General features: G+C 37.2%; 5 protein-coding genes across 8 annotated transcripts; 3 read left to right on the top strand and 2 right to left on the bottom strand.

Moving 5' to 3' along the window:
• On the top strand, positions 1-837 carry LOC103864253. Its single transcript, XM_009142011.3, has 4 exons — positions 1-185; positions 260-313; positions 391-442; positions 525-837. The coding sequence occupies exons 1-4, from the start codon at positions 37-39 to the stop codon at positions 627-629; spliced, it is 360 nt and encodes a 119-aa protein (XP_009140259.2). The 5' UTR covers positions 1-36; the 3' UTR covers positions 630-837.
• Positions 838-1,047: 210 nt separating this feature from the next.
• Positions 1,048-3,593, bottom strand: LOC103864254 (transcription factor RF2a). Of its 4 annotated transcripts, none has more exons than XR_004457402.1 (5): positions 2,246-3,503; positions 2,042-2,174; positions 1,880-1,964; positions 1,155-1,482; positions 1,048-1,099 (listed from the first exon to the last, which is right to left on the bottom strand). XR_004457402.1 is itself a non-coding variant. In XM_009142013.2 (5 exons), exons 2-5 carry the CDS (start codon positions 3,259-3,261, stop codon positions 1,298-1,300), a joined length of 1,419 nt encoding a protein of 472 aa, XP_009140261.1. In that variant the 5' UTR covers positions 3,262-3,281; positions 3,408-3,593; the 3' UTR covers positions 1,054-1,297. The 4 variants fall into 4 exon arrangements, 3 of the variants coding, with proteins under 3 accessions (XP_009140261.1, XP_018514129.1, XP_009140260.1); XM_009142013.2 differs by having other exon boundaries at positions 1,054-1,482; positions 2,246-3,281; positions 3,408-3,593; XM_018658613.2 differs by having other exon boundaries at positions 1,054-1,482; positions 2,246-3,295; positions 3,408-3,587.
• Positions 3,594-3,666: 73 nt separating this feature from the next.
• On the top strand, positions 3,667-5,075 carry LOC117125674 (uncharacterized protein At4g04775-like). The gene is made up of 3 exons (XM_033289359.1): positions 3,667-3,856; positions 4,441-4,974; positions 5,056-5,075. The coding sequence occupies exons 1-3, from the start codon at positions 3,703-3,705 to the stop codon at positions 5,073-5,075; spliced, it is 708 nt and encodes a 235-aa protein (XP_033145250.1). The 5' UTR covers positions 3,667-3,702.
• A 319-nt stretch (positions 5,076-5,394) lies between these two features.
• LOC103864418 (glutathione S-transferase T3-like) lies at positions 5,395-6,144 on the top strand. The gene has a single exon (XM_009142168.2). It carries the CDS (start codon positions 5,395-5,397, stop codon positions 6,142-6,144), a length of 750 nt encoding a protein of 249 aa, XP_009140416.2.
• A 572-nt stretch (positions 6,145-6,716) lies between these two features.
• On the bottom strand, positions 6,717-10,557 carry LOC103864255 (transcription factor RF2a-like). Its single transcript, XM_009142014.2, has 5 exons — positions 8,990-10,557; positions 7,886-8,785; positions 7,621-7,753; positions 7,426-7,522; positions 6,717-7,096 (listed from the first exon to the last, which is right to left on the bottom strand). The coding sequence occupies exons 1-5, from the start codon at positions 9,055-9,057 to the stop codon at positions 6,927-6,929; spliced, it is 1,368 nt and encodes a 455-aa protein (XP_009140262.2). The 5' UTR covers positions 9,058-10,557; the 3' UTR covers positions 6,717-6,926.
• Positions 10,558-14,744: the final 4,187 nt, after the last annotated feature.

Here is a 14,744-nt window from a genome sequence, read left to right on the forward strand (position 1 = left end):
AGTCTTGTTGGGTCCTTAGTTATCAACAAGCCCATTATGATTATTATAGTGTCCACCATATATCTGTTACCTTTCTATCGGTGGGAGGCTGTACCTGTCCAGCAGGAAAGAGAGATGGAACCGCCAGCCACCGCAGAAAAACGCTCCTCCAGACGCCTTCTCTTTGACCGCCGTTACGGCTGGGTGTAAAATTTCTACACTTTTCTTTTATCACTTCTTTTATCAATTTCCCAACTGATTCTTCTAGGTTGGCTTCTAGGGTCGACGAGTGGAAGGAACCATCTGATGAAGCTCTCGCCGGCGGAAGAGGAATGTAAGTCAAACCATTTTATTCTTCTTAGAAATCTTACGAAACCCCCCATGTATAAACTGAACTATCGGTGGACACAGGTTTTGTGTAGTTCCTTTGGGCAAAACTCTGTTTCAGACCGCTTCACAATCAGTAAGTAATCTTGTCTTGTTTGTTCCCATTTCGTTAACAAGTGAGATTTTAATCAGCTTTTGATTCGGACCTCTTCTTACAGATTAACTCGGCCGTCAAAATTATAGATATGAAGCTTCAGAAATGGCAAAATCCTATGCACAACCCAAGCTCTAGTGTTGTAGACAGTAATGGAGATTCAGGGTGAAAATGCAAAACCTGAATCAAATGTTTTTTTTGGATTTGACAAAACTAGTCCATGTGTTTAGTGTTTGTGATTAGTCACTCAGCTAGATGATGATCTCATCTATGTACTCTTGTTTGCTTGTGTTCAAGACAATTCCAAAGACATTGTGTGGTTATATGACCTTTCCCTCGTGACTAATCTACAAAATGATAGAGTAGAGTTAGTGGCAGATATGATGTAATTTCTTATCAATCTATAAAATGAGTTAATGGCAGATATGATGTAGTCGTTCTGTCACAAAGTTGTTACAGATGGATCAAGGAAAAAGGAGGAGACGAAGCTTCAGTGAGCAAAAGGGGTTAGTTAATACGTAAGAGAGAATCAGTTTCAGTTTCATAGACACTGCTTATGTTGTTGATCAACTGAGAAAGACTAAAACTTAAAGAAAAAAATGAAATAATTGTCTCAAAGAAGTTCCAAATCCCAACTGTATTATACAGTTCCAAAACGACAGAAGATCACTCTTTCCAGAAGCAGTGCCTCTATATTTTATGTATCTGTTTCTCTTCAGGATAGACATACTCTTTATATATATATATATGTTTCTTCAACAATTTTCAAACACGGTCTCTGCACATAACATGATCTATGTAACTTGCGGATCACACTTCTTCTTCTTCTTACCCTATTCATTTGATCTGTGCTTTGGAATGCTGCATCTGCTGCTGGCTAATGCTTAGCTGCTGAAACATCTCCGGGCTTAGTGTCGTCTTTGATATGTTAGATTCCCTCCTGCTGCTGGTGCTGCGGCTGCTTGTCTCACCTATCACCATCTTCAATCGCTGGACTTCTTCAGTCAGTTTCTCAGACAGAGCTGCACAAGATAGAAAAATAATGGGTTTTTGTTTATAGCCGCTCTAAGGCTAAACACAAACAAATGCTACTTGTCTAGGAGAGAATTGAGTGATGGACAAGGATCACGACATGCAGTTACTACATTCCCAGGAGAAAGACGCTAATCGGGTATGTTAAGTTTTTTTTCATACATAGAAACAAAAAAAAAACACATTGTTCCTACTCAAGGTTAGGGACATGACAGTGACTTGGCTCCATCAGCGTTCGAATATAAAACAACACTAGAGCAACTCAAGTATAACACTGTATAGAACATTATTAAAAAAACGTTGTTCCTACTCAAGGCTGGGGACATGACTAGAGCAACCCTAAATATATTAGAATGACAGAGTTGTGATATTAATAAGCGTACGTACCATCGCGGAGTTGTGCCTGCTGCTCCATAGCTTGAAGACGGAACTTGAGCTCATTGTTCTGGTTCGTCAGCCCCATTGAATCTCTCTGAACCGCCAAACAAAGTAAAATATAAGACTATTCAAAAATAGGACATATTGTGTGGTGGTGTGTTTTTCTCTCACCTGCAAATGCGTGAGCTGAGCTGATAATGTAGTGGCCTCACTCTGAAGTGTCTGCACCTTGTGTTCTAACTCCGCCATGTATTGCGTCTTCCGCTCCTTTGAACGTGCAGCAGACACACGGTTCGCCAATATCCTAATAACAAACAAACAAAACACTCACGTCACACAGAACAAAGGGGATGAATCAAAATGTCACACCACTACCTCTTAACACGCTTAGGGTCAGCCATAACAATCTCAGCGAGTTTCTCATCAGCCGAGATCTTCTTCATCTCAGCTGCAGTGAACTCACTGTTTCCAAATTCCACACTCGAGTTCCCTTCACCAGAATTGGTCGGGGAAGCTTTTACCGGAAGCTTCTCATCACCACCGAAGTCCAATTTTCCCATGAAACCACTATCCATGGAAACACTCCTACAGTGTCTACCCGTCGGAGCAATGTCTCCGCCGGCTCTCCTCTTCACCCCTGAAGAAACCTTCGCACTGCTCTCTCCTTCGGAGTCACTGCTGCTCTTCCTAGTCCCGCTGCTGTCCACCGTCTCATTACCTCCAAATGAATTCAAGACATCAATGTTATCAAGATTCATATAAGCCCTGAAGACATCATCCATAGCTTCACTCTCTGATTTTTTTCTTCCTCCTCCTTCTCCAGGCTCTTCCTTGACCAAGTTAGACCAGTCTGAAGCCACCTCTCCTCCAGAGACGGATCTCTCCAGAGACCTCGATGGGATCAAAGGAGGTGACATTACCGAACTAAACCCGAATGTAACATCGCTGTTGGAGCGCCTATGAGACTTCCTCGGCGGTAGATTCTCTCCATCTCCGCCGCCGCCGAGAATCCTAGAACTGGAATGACACATCGTGAACGGCGACGGAGGGAGAGAAGGGCTGAACCCGGCGGCGTTTCTCTCATCCACCGAGACCGGAGAAGGGTTTAACGGCGGTAGGGAATCGAAGGAGAAGAAGGACGACGGTTGAGACGTAGACCGGGAGTGTTTGAGTTGTAAGGTCGCCGGGATCTGAGAATAGGAAGGGATCGGAGGCGGAGCTCCGACTCTATTTCCGGCGCCGTCGGCGCTGAAAGGCTGTGGGGAGCGGAGAAGAGGTGGATTCAAGTGGTGGTTAGGGGTTATCGGGAGTGGCTGTTTAGGGATGGAGGAAGATGAATAGGTAGCTCTCTGCATCGTACTTGTATCTGTGCCGCCACCGCCACCACCCATCTGAAGAAGCTCCGAAAACCCTAAAAGTTGGAAGCTTTCGAGGGTGAATAGTTTTTAAGATCAGTTGACTTTCCAAATCGAAAGAAGAGATTAGTCTAAGGAATGAAAATTGAATGCGAAATCTATCGTCTTCTTCGTATTCTCACCCAAATCAATGGCGCACGAAGACTTCTCTTTGAACGTTGACCAAACCCCAATCAATCATATCATCCACTGGTCGGAAAAAAGGAACATCCCAGAACACCACTTTCGTCTTTTTTTTTTCTTTTAAAAATAAAAAATAATTTGGATAAATACAAAAGGACCCGGCTTTTACTGAACAGAACTCTTTTTCTTAGAGCAACCACAACGGTGTATTTATCGAATCCTTAAGCCCAAGTCCTTATGGGTTTTCGATTATAATAATAATAAATGGGCTCGGATTGAGAAGGATTAATCCTTATGGAAGAGGTTTTCGATACCCAATCCTTATCGACGTGGCATTTGAGACAAACCACAACGCTGTATAATCTCGTGTTTTTTTGTGGTCAAAAAATCATCTCGGTGAAGGAAAAACAAAAGCTCAACGGCGATTCCGATCCTCGGCGAAGATCTGGTAAATCAGTGGGTTCCTCTCTTGATTCGTGGGTTTATTCGATTAGGGTTTCTTCTTGGGGAGATTGATTTCGTTCTCATTTCTGTTTTCTATTTCATATATGGATTTTGATTCGATTAGGGTTTCTTCTTGGGGAGATTGATTTCGTTCTCATTTGTGTTTTAGATTTCATATATGGATTTTGAATCGATTAGGGTTTCTTCTTGGGGAGATTGATTTCGTTCTCATTTGTGTTTTAGATTTCATATATGGATTTTGAATCGATTAGGGTTTCTTCTTGGGGAGATTGATTTCGTTCTCATTTGTGTTTTCTATTTCATATATGTATTTTGAATCGATTAGGGTTTCTAGTTGGGTCGCGACTTTGGGTTCGGTTTAGGTGTATTCGAAAAGATTTGGGGATGTTTTGATAAACGGTTTTCAATCGATTATGGGGTTCAAACCGAAAATAATTTGATGGTTTCAGAGATGGATCGGGTGGTCATACATTTGTTTGTTATATGTTTGTTATGTGTTGCTATTAATCTGTTCATGTCTTTTGTGTTTGTTTGTCTTATCCTCACTGCCTAAACATTTTTTTTCAGGTTTAGTCATCATGGGACAAGATTATTCATACACGCAGCCTTCTTCATCAGACGAGCTTGACTTGACGTATCTTCTTGAATCAGAAGCTCAAATTTACAAGGATGAAGCTGAGAGTAGTTTGTACATTGCAGAGTCGTTTCAGTACACACCTTCACCCGAGGCTGACGATGGAATACCGACGACTTGCTACTGTGGTTCTGAGCCGGAAATTGCCACATCTCACACGCATAAAGATCCAGGGAGAAGGTACTACACCTGCCCCAATGTGGATGATGGGGAATGCCACATTTGGAAATGGTGGGACGTAGCTGTTACGGAGGAGATGACTGAGGTTAAGAGACAAATGAGGCTGCTTAAGGATCAAGCTTTTCAGTGTGATCAGAATGTGGTTAAGCTACAGAAGACAGTTTGTGAGCTACAGAAGACCGTCTGCGAGCAAAAGAAGAGCGTATGGGAGGTCAAGAAGCCCTATATGAGGATAATGGTCTCAGTCCTGACCGTTCTTTTAGGTTTCGCGGTCATGTATATGTCTGGTAAGTATGTGTACTCTGCTTTGGTTGTTGTTAAAGCCATTTTGTATAACGTTGTGACTGTTTGATCTCATTTATTTGCAGGAATAAGTTCGAAGACGTAAAGCAAAGTCTAGAAAAGCAGTGTCTCTTTAATTAGGTACAATACTAAACCTTCATTCTCTCTTTTGTTTCAAATATAAATGCAAGTAGCTACCAAATATAAATGCAAGTACCTAAACCTTCATAGTCTCTTTAAAATTTTCAACGCCTCGGATTTGATTGGTTTTAATGTTTTCCAGCTTTACAAATGGGTCTTAGGTTGATTTGATTGGTGTTTAATAGAACTAGTTAGCTTCCCAACTGCAACTTTAAATGTCTCTTAGTTTAAGCTCCCCTACTTAAGTTAGCTACCACAATTCTGAGTTAGACAAATCTGAAAACATGGCTGCGAACAATACAAGTTATGTTAACCTCCTGTTTAGTCAATCTCAGTCCCCAGTGGACCTTGATTCACCCGAACCTTTTTGGTTCGGGACCCAAGGTCCTGATGCGTCTCCTACTGTCGAATCTGCTGTGGACTCTCCTGTTAGGAAGGAGAGGAGGCCTTGGTCTACTAAGGAGGACAAAATCCTAATCGGAGCTTGGCTTAACACGAGTAAGGATGCGGTGGTGAGCAATGAGCAGAAAGCTGCTAGGTTCTGGAGCCGCATTGTTGACTACTACAACAAAAGCCCTCAACTGGTGGGAACAGTGCCTAGAGAGCTTGGTCAGTGCAAGCAGAGGTGGGCTCGGATTAACGAGCAAGTGTGCAAGTTCGTAGGCTGCTATGACACAGCACTGAGGGAGCAGAGTAGTGGGCAAAACGATGATGATGTCATGATAGCTGCTTTGGATAACTTCTCCAATCAGTACTCGGTCAAGTTTAGCATGGAACATGCCTGGAGAGAGTTGAGGCATGACCAGAAATGGTCCTCTACCTATTTGGCGAAGGGGAGTGGGAAGGAAAAGCGCAAAGGGGTGGAGGTTGTTAGAGAAGAAGAAGTGGTTAGACCCGTGGGGGTCAAGGCAGCTAAAGCTGCTACGAAGAAGAAGAAGAAGAGTGTTGCAGAAGAGTCCTTGTCACAAATACAAGTCATAATGGAAATGAAAGATAAACTCTCTAAGCAGAAGTTGCTCGATTTACGATTGTGAAAAACCCAGCTCTTTCATGGGATCAGCAACAGATAGGGATGACAATGAGAGCATGTATCATACTGCACAATATGATAGTCGAAAATGAACGAGATGGATACGGCACTCAGTACGATCCATCTGAATTTGAAGAAGAAGATGTAGCCAGCAGTTCACGGGTGCATAAGTCTCGTGGTACCGACATCCCTCCAAGCATCAATGAAATGCGTGCCACTCGGATTCAGATTCGCGAGTCGGAAATACATCATCAATTGAAGAATGATTTAATTGAGAATATTTGGAACAAATTTGGAGATGAAAATTAATAATTATTGTAATTTTATATGTTTAATCATGTAATAAATAAATATTAAAAAAATTATCTTATTATCCCATGTTTTAAAATTTATTAATTTTTTATTCTTAAGGATTCCATTCCTGGTAACACTATTGGACATACAAATTTCATTAGAATCCTTATCTCTTAAAAAAAAATATAGTATAATAAACTTAAGAACTCCAATGGTGGGAACACCATTGGAGATGCTCTTACTCAACTGGATAAAAAGAAAGACATTTTCAAAAGCCTTCACCTTTTTTTAGTTTTTACAGATAGATTTTTTTTTTTTTAACTTGACATGACTTTTTTTTGTTCAGTTCAACTTAACATGACTCTATTGCACATATTATAGATAAACTGAAACAACTTAATTAAACTATATATTTATATATACTATTTCAATCAATCCTTGATACCAAAGACGCCACTTCCTTGGATCCATGATCATCATGCATGCATTTCTTCATTCGAAATTATAATCTGTCTCTTCAAACTGGTTGATGTTGAGTTGCTCCAACATGTTTGCGTTCATTCTCTCACTTTCCCTCCTCCGGTATTCGTTCACCTCTTCTCTTAGCCTACTTGCCTCTTCTGTTAGCCGACGAACTTCTCCATTCAATTGTTCGATCAAGTCTGCAACAACAACTACGTACGTATCAGAAGAAATGCAACCACAGATTCCACGTTTATACATCATATTCGAAAATCTTATCTTTATAATACATATATGTTTACACCTTTCTTTAGTCATAAAGATATATATGAGTTATATTTAAGAAATATCTAGCACTTGATAAATGGTCAACCGCTCACTTTTTAACTCGAGAGTAAGATATATCATTTAATGGTAACAGAAGTATCAGATCTTGCAAGTAACGATCGAGTGAAAAGTCTCTTCAAAACCCTAACCTATATCTGACATTCTCACCAAAAAAAAAAGATTAATTTGCAGATGAGTTTACCATGATGAACTCGTGCCTGCTCATCCGCTCCATCAAGACTAGTCCTCAGTCGCGCGCACTCGTGATCCGCCGCCATCCTTTCTGCCATTCTTTCTCTCTGCATACAACGTCAATAATATATATACAAAACTTTTTAATTAACAAAAATATATCTCTCACACAGGAACAAACCGTGACAAGTAAGATGGTAATCACCTTCTCAAGCTTGAGCACGGCAGTCAATGTATCAATCTGAGTCTCAAGTCTCTCGACTTTGACTTCCAACTCGAACTTTTGCAGCGCCTTCTTCTCCTTTGAACGTGCAGCTGATTCCCGGTTTGACAAGCGTCTGAAATTATATATATATATATGATCACATGGATATATATATATATATATAAATGTCATAAAAACAAATATTTTGATTAAAAAAAGAACAAATATTTACACAATCTAAGCTAAGCTATAGGAGATTACTTACCTTTTGAGACGCTTAGGATCAGATGCTGCCATCTCTTTGAGTTCGTCAGAGGAGGCAATCTTACGCAGTTGTTCTGGAGTAAACATGCCTCCGAAAGCAGTATCGTTCCCCACATCAACCGAAACACCCTGAGGAAGAGAAGGAGCCTCGTTGAGACTACTACCGGCTGAAACACTCCTCCAAATTCTTCTTGGAGGAGCAATTTCGTTGGCAGCTCTTCTCTTGTTCCCATTCGGAACATCAACATTCACATTCACATCCTCATTGTGAGACGACGACTTGTCTCCAACGCTTTCATTTTGGGTCCTCACGCCAACGGGCATATCTATTGGATTCGGGTAGGTTCGATTGCTAGCCATCAGTGAATTTAACCTGATACTATCACTGCTGGCCCGTTTATAGGCCTTACCCTCTGCGGAGGAGGAGTTAGGCATCATGTACGCAATCGGAGGTAATGCCATGTCATTGTTGGCCACCGTTGCTGACGGAAAACCTCGGTACGGCGGCTGCACTGAGAAGACAGACGACGGCAGACTACTCCCTGAGCCTCCCGTGTATGGAACCGGAGGGTATGCCATTTCTTTGTTGGCCACCGTTGCTGAAGGAAAATCTAGGAAGGACGACGGGCTCAACGGCGGGAATGAGAGGAGAGACGACGACGGCTGAGGTAACGTCGACCACGAGGGGGTTGATCCGTACTGGGATGGCTGACCGGTCGGTGGGATCTGAGGACACGGAAAGGGTGGGAGTGAGCTTCCGCTAGGCGGCGGCATGGTTGCTCTATTGGAACTCTCGTCACCAAAAGGGTTAGCCCTCGGGTATTGGCTGAGACCGGAGTATGAAGGAGGAATATCGGCGTGACCATCCATCGATACGGAGACGAAGAACGGCGTCGAGTCTCTGCATCATATCGGAGTTGTCTCTATCAATTATTTTTTCTTACGATAACCAAATAAAAATAACTACAGATAAACTGCGAAAAAGGTTACATATATACTAGCAGGCTATACATGACTAGAATCATAAAAGGTTCAAAATTAGTGTCATCATCAGTTAGTTTATAGAGAGAGAGAAAAATTACTGAAACGTTGAGTAAGAAAATACCTTGTTACCTGAGCTAGGGAGGGGAGATTACACCTCAAATGGTTTTCGACAATGCTTTTTTGTTTCATGATACTTGCACGAGCTAGCTATTTTATATTTACCGTTTCCTGTTTGTCGACAAAAGAAAAATTACGGTTTCTTGTTCATTTCCGGAAAGAAAGAAAAAGATAAAAAGACTAGTTAGGAATTTTGTGTTGGGGACTCTCATTGGGTCAAGAGGAAAATATATGTTTTTGTCATCATCCTCCAACATTAATTGTGCGTAGTCAATCAATGATTATTTCCCTCTTCAAGTTTCAACTTAACTTTTCTGACCAGTTATTTATATTTCCAAATTATATTTAAATGTATACTTTTACAAATGTTACAGGAAACATATATCAATGTTTTTGCTTCCTTTCATGTTGGATTAATCTAAATATATAGGTAGTTTAAAATTACGTTCTACTTAAACTTTATAAAATCATTCAACTTTTTCATAGCAAAATTATTGGTGAAACTATAAACGTTGCAAAAAAAAAAAATACTTGGCTTCTTACAAAATTTGTTGAAGGAAGTTTCTTATTACTTCCGTTTTTGGCAGAACATTAGAATAATATCTAAAATTTTATGTGGTCGTCCAATACTTTTTAATTGGCTACCACTCTTGTGGATACTGACATCAGTTACAATAATGTAAATTAGCTATTCATGAAATATATTCAACATACCTAGTATTGCGAAAAAGATGCTTTTAACTAGGGCTGGACACGGATTAGATATCCAGGTTTTTGAAGTATTTGTGATTTGCTTTGTAGTTTGTATGTTATGAATATCTAATTTTTTGATTTGTTTTGCTTCGGAAAAATACGGATATCCGAAAAAACGGATATCCGGAAATAAATAGTTATTTACGGATATTTACGAATACTTTCGGATATTTCATCCGCTTTTATAATACAAATAATCTTAAAAATTTAATAAAAAATTATTTTAGTATATTTTTTTGCATGATATATAAAATAAAATCTAAAAGAAATAGTGAAACAACATATTTTGTAAATTTTAAACTTAGTTAACAATTATAATAACACAAAACTTAAGAAAAAAGTTATAATTGTTTTATAAATTTTTTTCTCTTCTTTTTATGTAATACTTTTATATAAGTAATAATGTGAATAGAAATTTATCAAATCATATGTTATAATAATAATTATATAAACATATACATTTAAAACATTAAGTATAATCAAGACTAGATTTTGACCCATACGCCCGTGCGGGTGTATTTTTTTTTAAAAAATATGATGTTATTTGATTTTTATGTCACTATTTAGGGTTGGGCAAAAAGCTCGAATTCGACGAATTAAACCGATCCCAATTAGTACTAAATCCGAACCGGAATTGATTAAATATCCGAATTATTCAAAATTTTAGTATTTTAGTACTTATATATATTAATTATTTTTAGATTTTATATATATAAAAACATCCAGAATATATATGATACTTTTAAGTTTGCTTAAATGCTTGAAAATATATACAAATAATCAAACGTAAATATCTTAAATAGTTAAAATATACTCAAAACTCCAAAAATACTTAAATAATTATTAATTCTCTATTCAAATATTTAAACCAAACCTATTTAAATTGATTATCCAAATCCGAACCAAATCCTCAAAGATCTGAAATGAACACGAAATCTCAAAAAGACCCGAAAACGAACCTGAACGCCCACCCCTGATCACTATTATATATATATATCCTATATATGTCATCATAGATTACAAAATATATGTTATCATATTATTAATCGTATTTTATACGTACCATCAAATAAGTTTTCTTATAATTAATAATATTTTATACGTACAATCATATAAATAATCACATAAATTATATTTTAAAATTTAATGTGAAATATAAAAACCATAATTTAAGTTGGTGTTTGAAATTGGGCTTTGTATTATATTTTTCTTATATATATTGAAAACATTTTTATAATAGTTATTGGAAAATATGTTAGTAAAAATCAAATTTTGAATATATGTTTATTTTTGAATGAATTTTTGATATAAATTAATTTTAAATTATTATTTTGATTTGAATATATATATCAAGCAACATAGACCCATTACTTTTTAATATAATGTAATGGATTTCCAAATTTTTAGTACCATAAGCCTATTATTATTTTTTCTAACTTACTCCTATCCATGTTTCCAAACACTACTATTTTTTAACTACTATGCATATTGCCAAACAATCTCAATGTGTACTTTAACTTTAATAATATAGATGTACATATATTTTATATATTTCTGGATCGTAGCAGATATCCGCTTTCCAAAATTTTGATATTTGTGATTTGCTTCAATTTTAACAGGATATTGATTTTTAGTATTTGCTTTGCTTCGAAAGTTTACGGATATCCGGAAATTTCGGATCGAATCGAGACAAATAACGAATCAATTCAAATTTAACGGATAAAATATCCAGCCCTACTTTTAAGTTTTAACTCTGTAAAACTTCTATAGTATAATGTAATTATGTGTATATATAGAAAACAACTTTCTATATAGAAAACTTAAATACAACTATTTATGTGAATAATGATTGGTAACAAGTTTATACGTGACAAAAAGAGCATTATACACTACTCCATTGTCATTCTAACTTTTTTTTTCTTGTTACTCAAAAAGTATCACTTTAAAATTTCAATGTAAACTATATTTACTTTCAGCTGAAAATTAATTGTAAACTGCATTGGTTTTATAAATAATTTTATTTATCTCAAATACTATTGGCCAGAAAAATGTAATTAATAACAACTTATATATATTTTCACTACTTTCTTAATTTGTGTAAAAAATGTCAAAGTGACACTTATTCAGAAATGGAGGAGAGTATAATGCTATCAGCACAATTAAAGTTTCTTTGCAAGCGTCATTTACTTCACTGCTAAGTGTGTTTAGGGAAAAATGAGGAATGTAATTGTTGACTATTAGCTACGAGTAATTTAAGTCAGGCCAATTATCGAGATACACGTGTAGTGGGTTTCTTCCATGTACCGATCAGTTTGCAAGTAATAGATTTCGTTATGATATTTAAGGTAGTTATCTTGGTTTTTTTTTTTTTTTGTAAAAAGCTTTGCTATTTAAATGCGTGAGAAAGAAAAGTTTTACAATTTAATACCCAGTAGGCCAAATGGCCTTACATTTCCAAAAAGATACAGACTTGAATCAGAGATTTAGTGAAAACAGGGGATCTAGAGTCAGGTAGAAAACCATAACTGGAGCAGTGAGGAGGAGAACTATGGTCTGTTAATCCGCAAGCTTGAGATTCTATCTTTTACGATGAGCTTAATCTGAGCAACTAACCGGTTAGGAGATGAGTAGCGGGTATTATGGAGCCTCTCGTTCCTCTCAGTCCACAGAGTGTAAAGAGTTGCTTGCCAGCATAGAAGAAGTAGCGTCTTTTAAATCTTGCCAGAGGGTAGGCTTTTCAGTTGAGGAAGTATTGTAGCCCACTGTCTCGCCGACTGAACGCCACATTTCGCCGCCATCTCCTTCCATACATCCCAAGTGAAGCTGTAGTCGAAAAAGCAATGCACAATGGACTCGTTTGGAGCGTTACAGTATAGGCAGCGAGGATCAGTTTGCAGGCCCCAACTCAGTATTCTGTCACGTGTAGGGCACCTGTTTCTGACTATCAGCCAGACGAGGAACATATGTTTAGGGACACCGCCGGAGAACCACACCTTTGAACTCCAATTAACAGTAGGGGCAGTAGGGCGAAGCAAGTGGTATAGTGCACCCGTATGGAATCTAGTTTGCCTTTGGTTTCCAGGCTACCACTCATGAACCTCGCCAGAGTCATCAAGTACCATAGCAGAGAGATAAGAAATGACCTGAAGCTGCCGATTGGAGCGAGCATTTGGGAGGATCCAATCTCCATTTTCCCAAAGTTCTGCAAGAGTAGAATTTTTGCTTACGGGAAACCGCGTTGAGGTCGATGCCTGCAAGTAGTCTGTGAGCTTTCCGAACGGCAACCAATTGGTAGACCAGAAGTATGTTGTTTCTCCATTGTGGACTTGCTTCCTAATCCAAGGGTATACGTTTTCTCTAGCATCAAGAAGTTTATTTATCAACCATGAGTGTTTCTGCCTTGTGTTAATTACCCAAAAGGTCTCTATATTTCCACCAAGAATTTCTTCTCTAAACCACAACGACCAGATAGACTGTGGGGGCAAAAAACAGAAACCATATCATTTTTACTGCACAAGCCAAAGTTCCAAGCATGTAAGTTCCTCAGATCAAGTCTTCCTTCCTCTTTTGCATGGCAACAAGATTCCCATGAGACCTTTGCAGAAGTCGCCGCCGCGATGTCTCCTTTCCAGAGGAATTTGGAACTTAGGGAATCGATCTCCGCAGTGACAGCTTTCAGGATGATAAAAGAGCTTGTCTAGAAGTTAGTAATTCCATTAATCACAGAGGTAACCAATTGCAGTCTACCAGCATAAGTGAGCTTTCTTATGGTCCAAGAACGTAGCTTCGATTTTATGGATGGGAGCAGTGGCGCACATTGTGCAAGCGAGGTCCGTTTTGTGTGCAGAGGGACACCCAAGTAACGATCGGCAGCACACCTGAAAGTGATATTTTTCTTGGAGTTCTCTCTCCTAATTGAACAAGACCGTTGATGGATTCGCCATTGCTTGTACCTGCAGCATTTTCAACAAACTGTTAACCTCACACACTCCTTTTTGAATATCAGAGAAATTATCTTTGTGTAGAGTTTTTAGGGGGCACTTTATGTTTTTAAGCTTGAAGCCCAGCGAAGAGAGATCTGACGCTTTGCTTCTGGCCAATGCCCACGCTGCCTCAGTCGAGGATAGGAAGTTTGGGTGGCTAGTGAGGTGGTTAAAGAACTTGAAAGGTTTAGTCATTGATTTATTAATAATTTTTAGCTGAATCACTAATTTATTAATTTAAACAAATATCCGTAACGAATTTTATATAAAATTAAAAACGAATTTTGATATAATAATATTTAAATCTTTATGTTATATTTAAATTCTTATTTTCTTATTTGTCATATTTTATTAGGTTTTAAGCTTTTATATAGGTCATTGATTTATTATTAGTTTTTAATTGAGTATTTATTAATTTTCACAAAACCCGTAATAAATTTTATATATAATAAAACACCCATTTTAGTTTAATAATATTAAATTTGTATGTTATACAAAATAATTAATTATAACTAATATAATAAAATTGTGAAAATATATTTAAAAATTAAGAGAACTCTTATATATTGTGTTGCTATCTAAAAACAATAATTTTTATTAAAGTTAAAAAACTAAGATATAAAACAGTTTATAATTAAATATTAGTCAAACAAAAATATTTATGTAAATATATTTTCTAAACTATTTTAATATATGAGTGTTTTAAAACTTTTAACACAATAATAAGTACATAATTTGATGAACGTTTTTTTTACATATATAAATAATTTAAAGTTTGATTTAACTATTTAAAATCATATATAATAACTTAACTTGTGACTGAGTTCAAAACAAATTTTTTTGCTTTTACTTTAAACCAGTTTAAGATTAATATGTGAAACACTATAGTTTCAGTTGGTGACCACTAGTAGAATGAAAAAACGAACAAAATAAAAAATAAAATTTCATTTGAGGAATTGAAAAAATAAAAAAATAAATTTTTGTTCAATTTGTTCCTTATCAAAATTGCATAAGAAATTTTTT

Source organism: Brassica rapa, chromosome A04 (genome assembly GCF_000309985.2).
Source record: "Brassica rapa cultivar Chiifu-401-42 chromosome A04, CAAS_Brap_v3.01, whole genome shotgun sequence".
NCBI classification, from domain to species: Eukaryota; Viridiplantae; Streptophyta; class Magnoliopsida; order Brassicales; family Brassicaceae; genus Brassica; species Brassica rapa.

Excerpts from the sequence above, each read along its gene's own strand:
- LOC103864255 (XM_009142014.2), bottom strand. The coding sequence starts at position 9,057 with ATGAAACAAAAAAGCATTGTCGAAAACCATTTGAGGTGTAATCTCCCC. Across the intron at positions 7,754-7,885 it reads GATCCTAAGCGTCTCAAAAG|ACGCTTGTCAAACCGGGAAT; the intron begins GTAAGTAATCTC and ends ATATAATTTCAG. Across the intron at positions 7,523-7,620 it reads CCGTGCTCAAGCTTGAGAAG|AGAGAAAGAATGGCAGAAAG; the intron begins GTGATTACCATC and ends CGTTGTATGCAG.
- LOC103864418 (XM_009142168.2), top strand. The coding sequence starts at position 5,395 with ATGGCTGCGAACAATACAAGTTATGTTAACCTCCTGTTTAGTCAATCT.
- LOC103864254 (XM_009142013.2), bottom strand. The coding sequence starts at position 3,261 with ATGGGTGGTGGCGGTGGCGGCACAGATACAAGTACGATGCAGAGAGCT. Across the intron at positions 2,175-2,245 it reads GACCCTAAGCGTGTTAAGAG|GATATTGGCGAACCGTGTGT; the intron begins GTAGTGGTGTGA and ends GTTTGTTATTAG. Across the intron at positions 1,483-1,879 it reads GCAGGCACAACTCCGCGATG|CTCTGTCTGAGAAACTGACT; the intron begins GTACGTACGCTT and ends TATCTTGTGCAG.
- LOC117125674 (XM_033289359.1), top strand. The coding sequence starts at position 3,703 with ATGGAAGAGGTTTTCGATACCCAATCCTTATCGACGTGGCATTTGAGA. Across the intron at positions 3,857-4,440 it reads CGATCCTCGGCGAAGATCTG|GTTTAGTCATCATGGGACAA; the intron begins GTAAATCAGTGG and ends ATTTTTTTTCAG. Across the intron at positions 4,975-5,055 it reads CGCGGTCATGTATATGTCTG|GAATAAGTTCGAAGACGTAA; the intron begins GTAAGTATGTGT and ends ATTTATTTGCAG.
- LOC103864253 (XM_009142011.3), top strand. The coding sequence starts at position 37 with ATGATTATTATAGTGTCCACCATATATCTGTTACCTTTCTATCGGTGG. Across the intron at positions 186-259 it reads GACCGCCGTTACGGCTGGGT|GGTCGACGAGTGGAAGGAAC; the intron begins GTAAAATTTCTA and ends GTTGGCTTCTAG. Across the intron at positions 314-390 it reads CTCGCCGGCGGAAGAGGAAT|GTTTTGTGTAGTTCCTTTGG; the intron begins GTAAGTCAAACC and ends CGGTGGACACAG.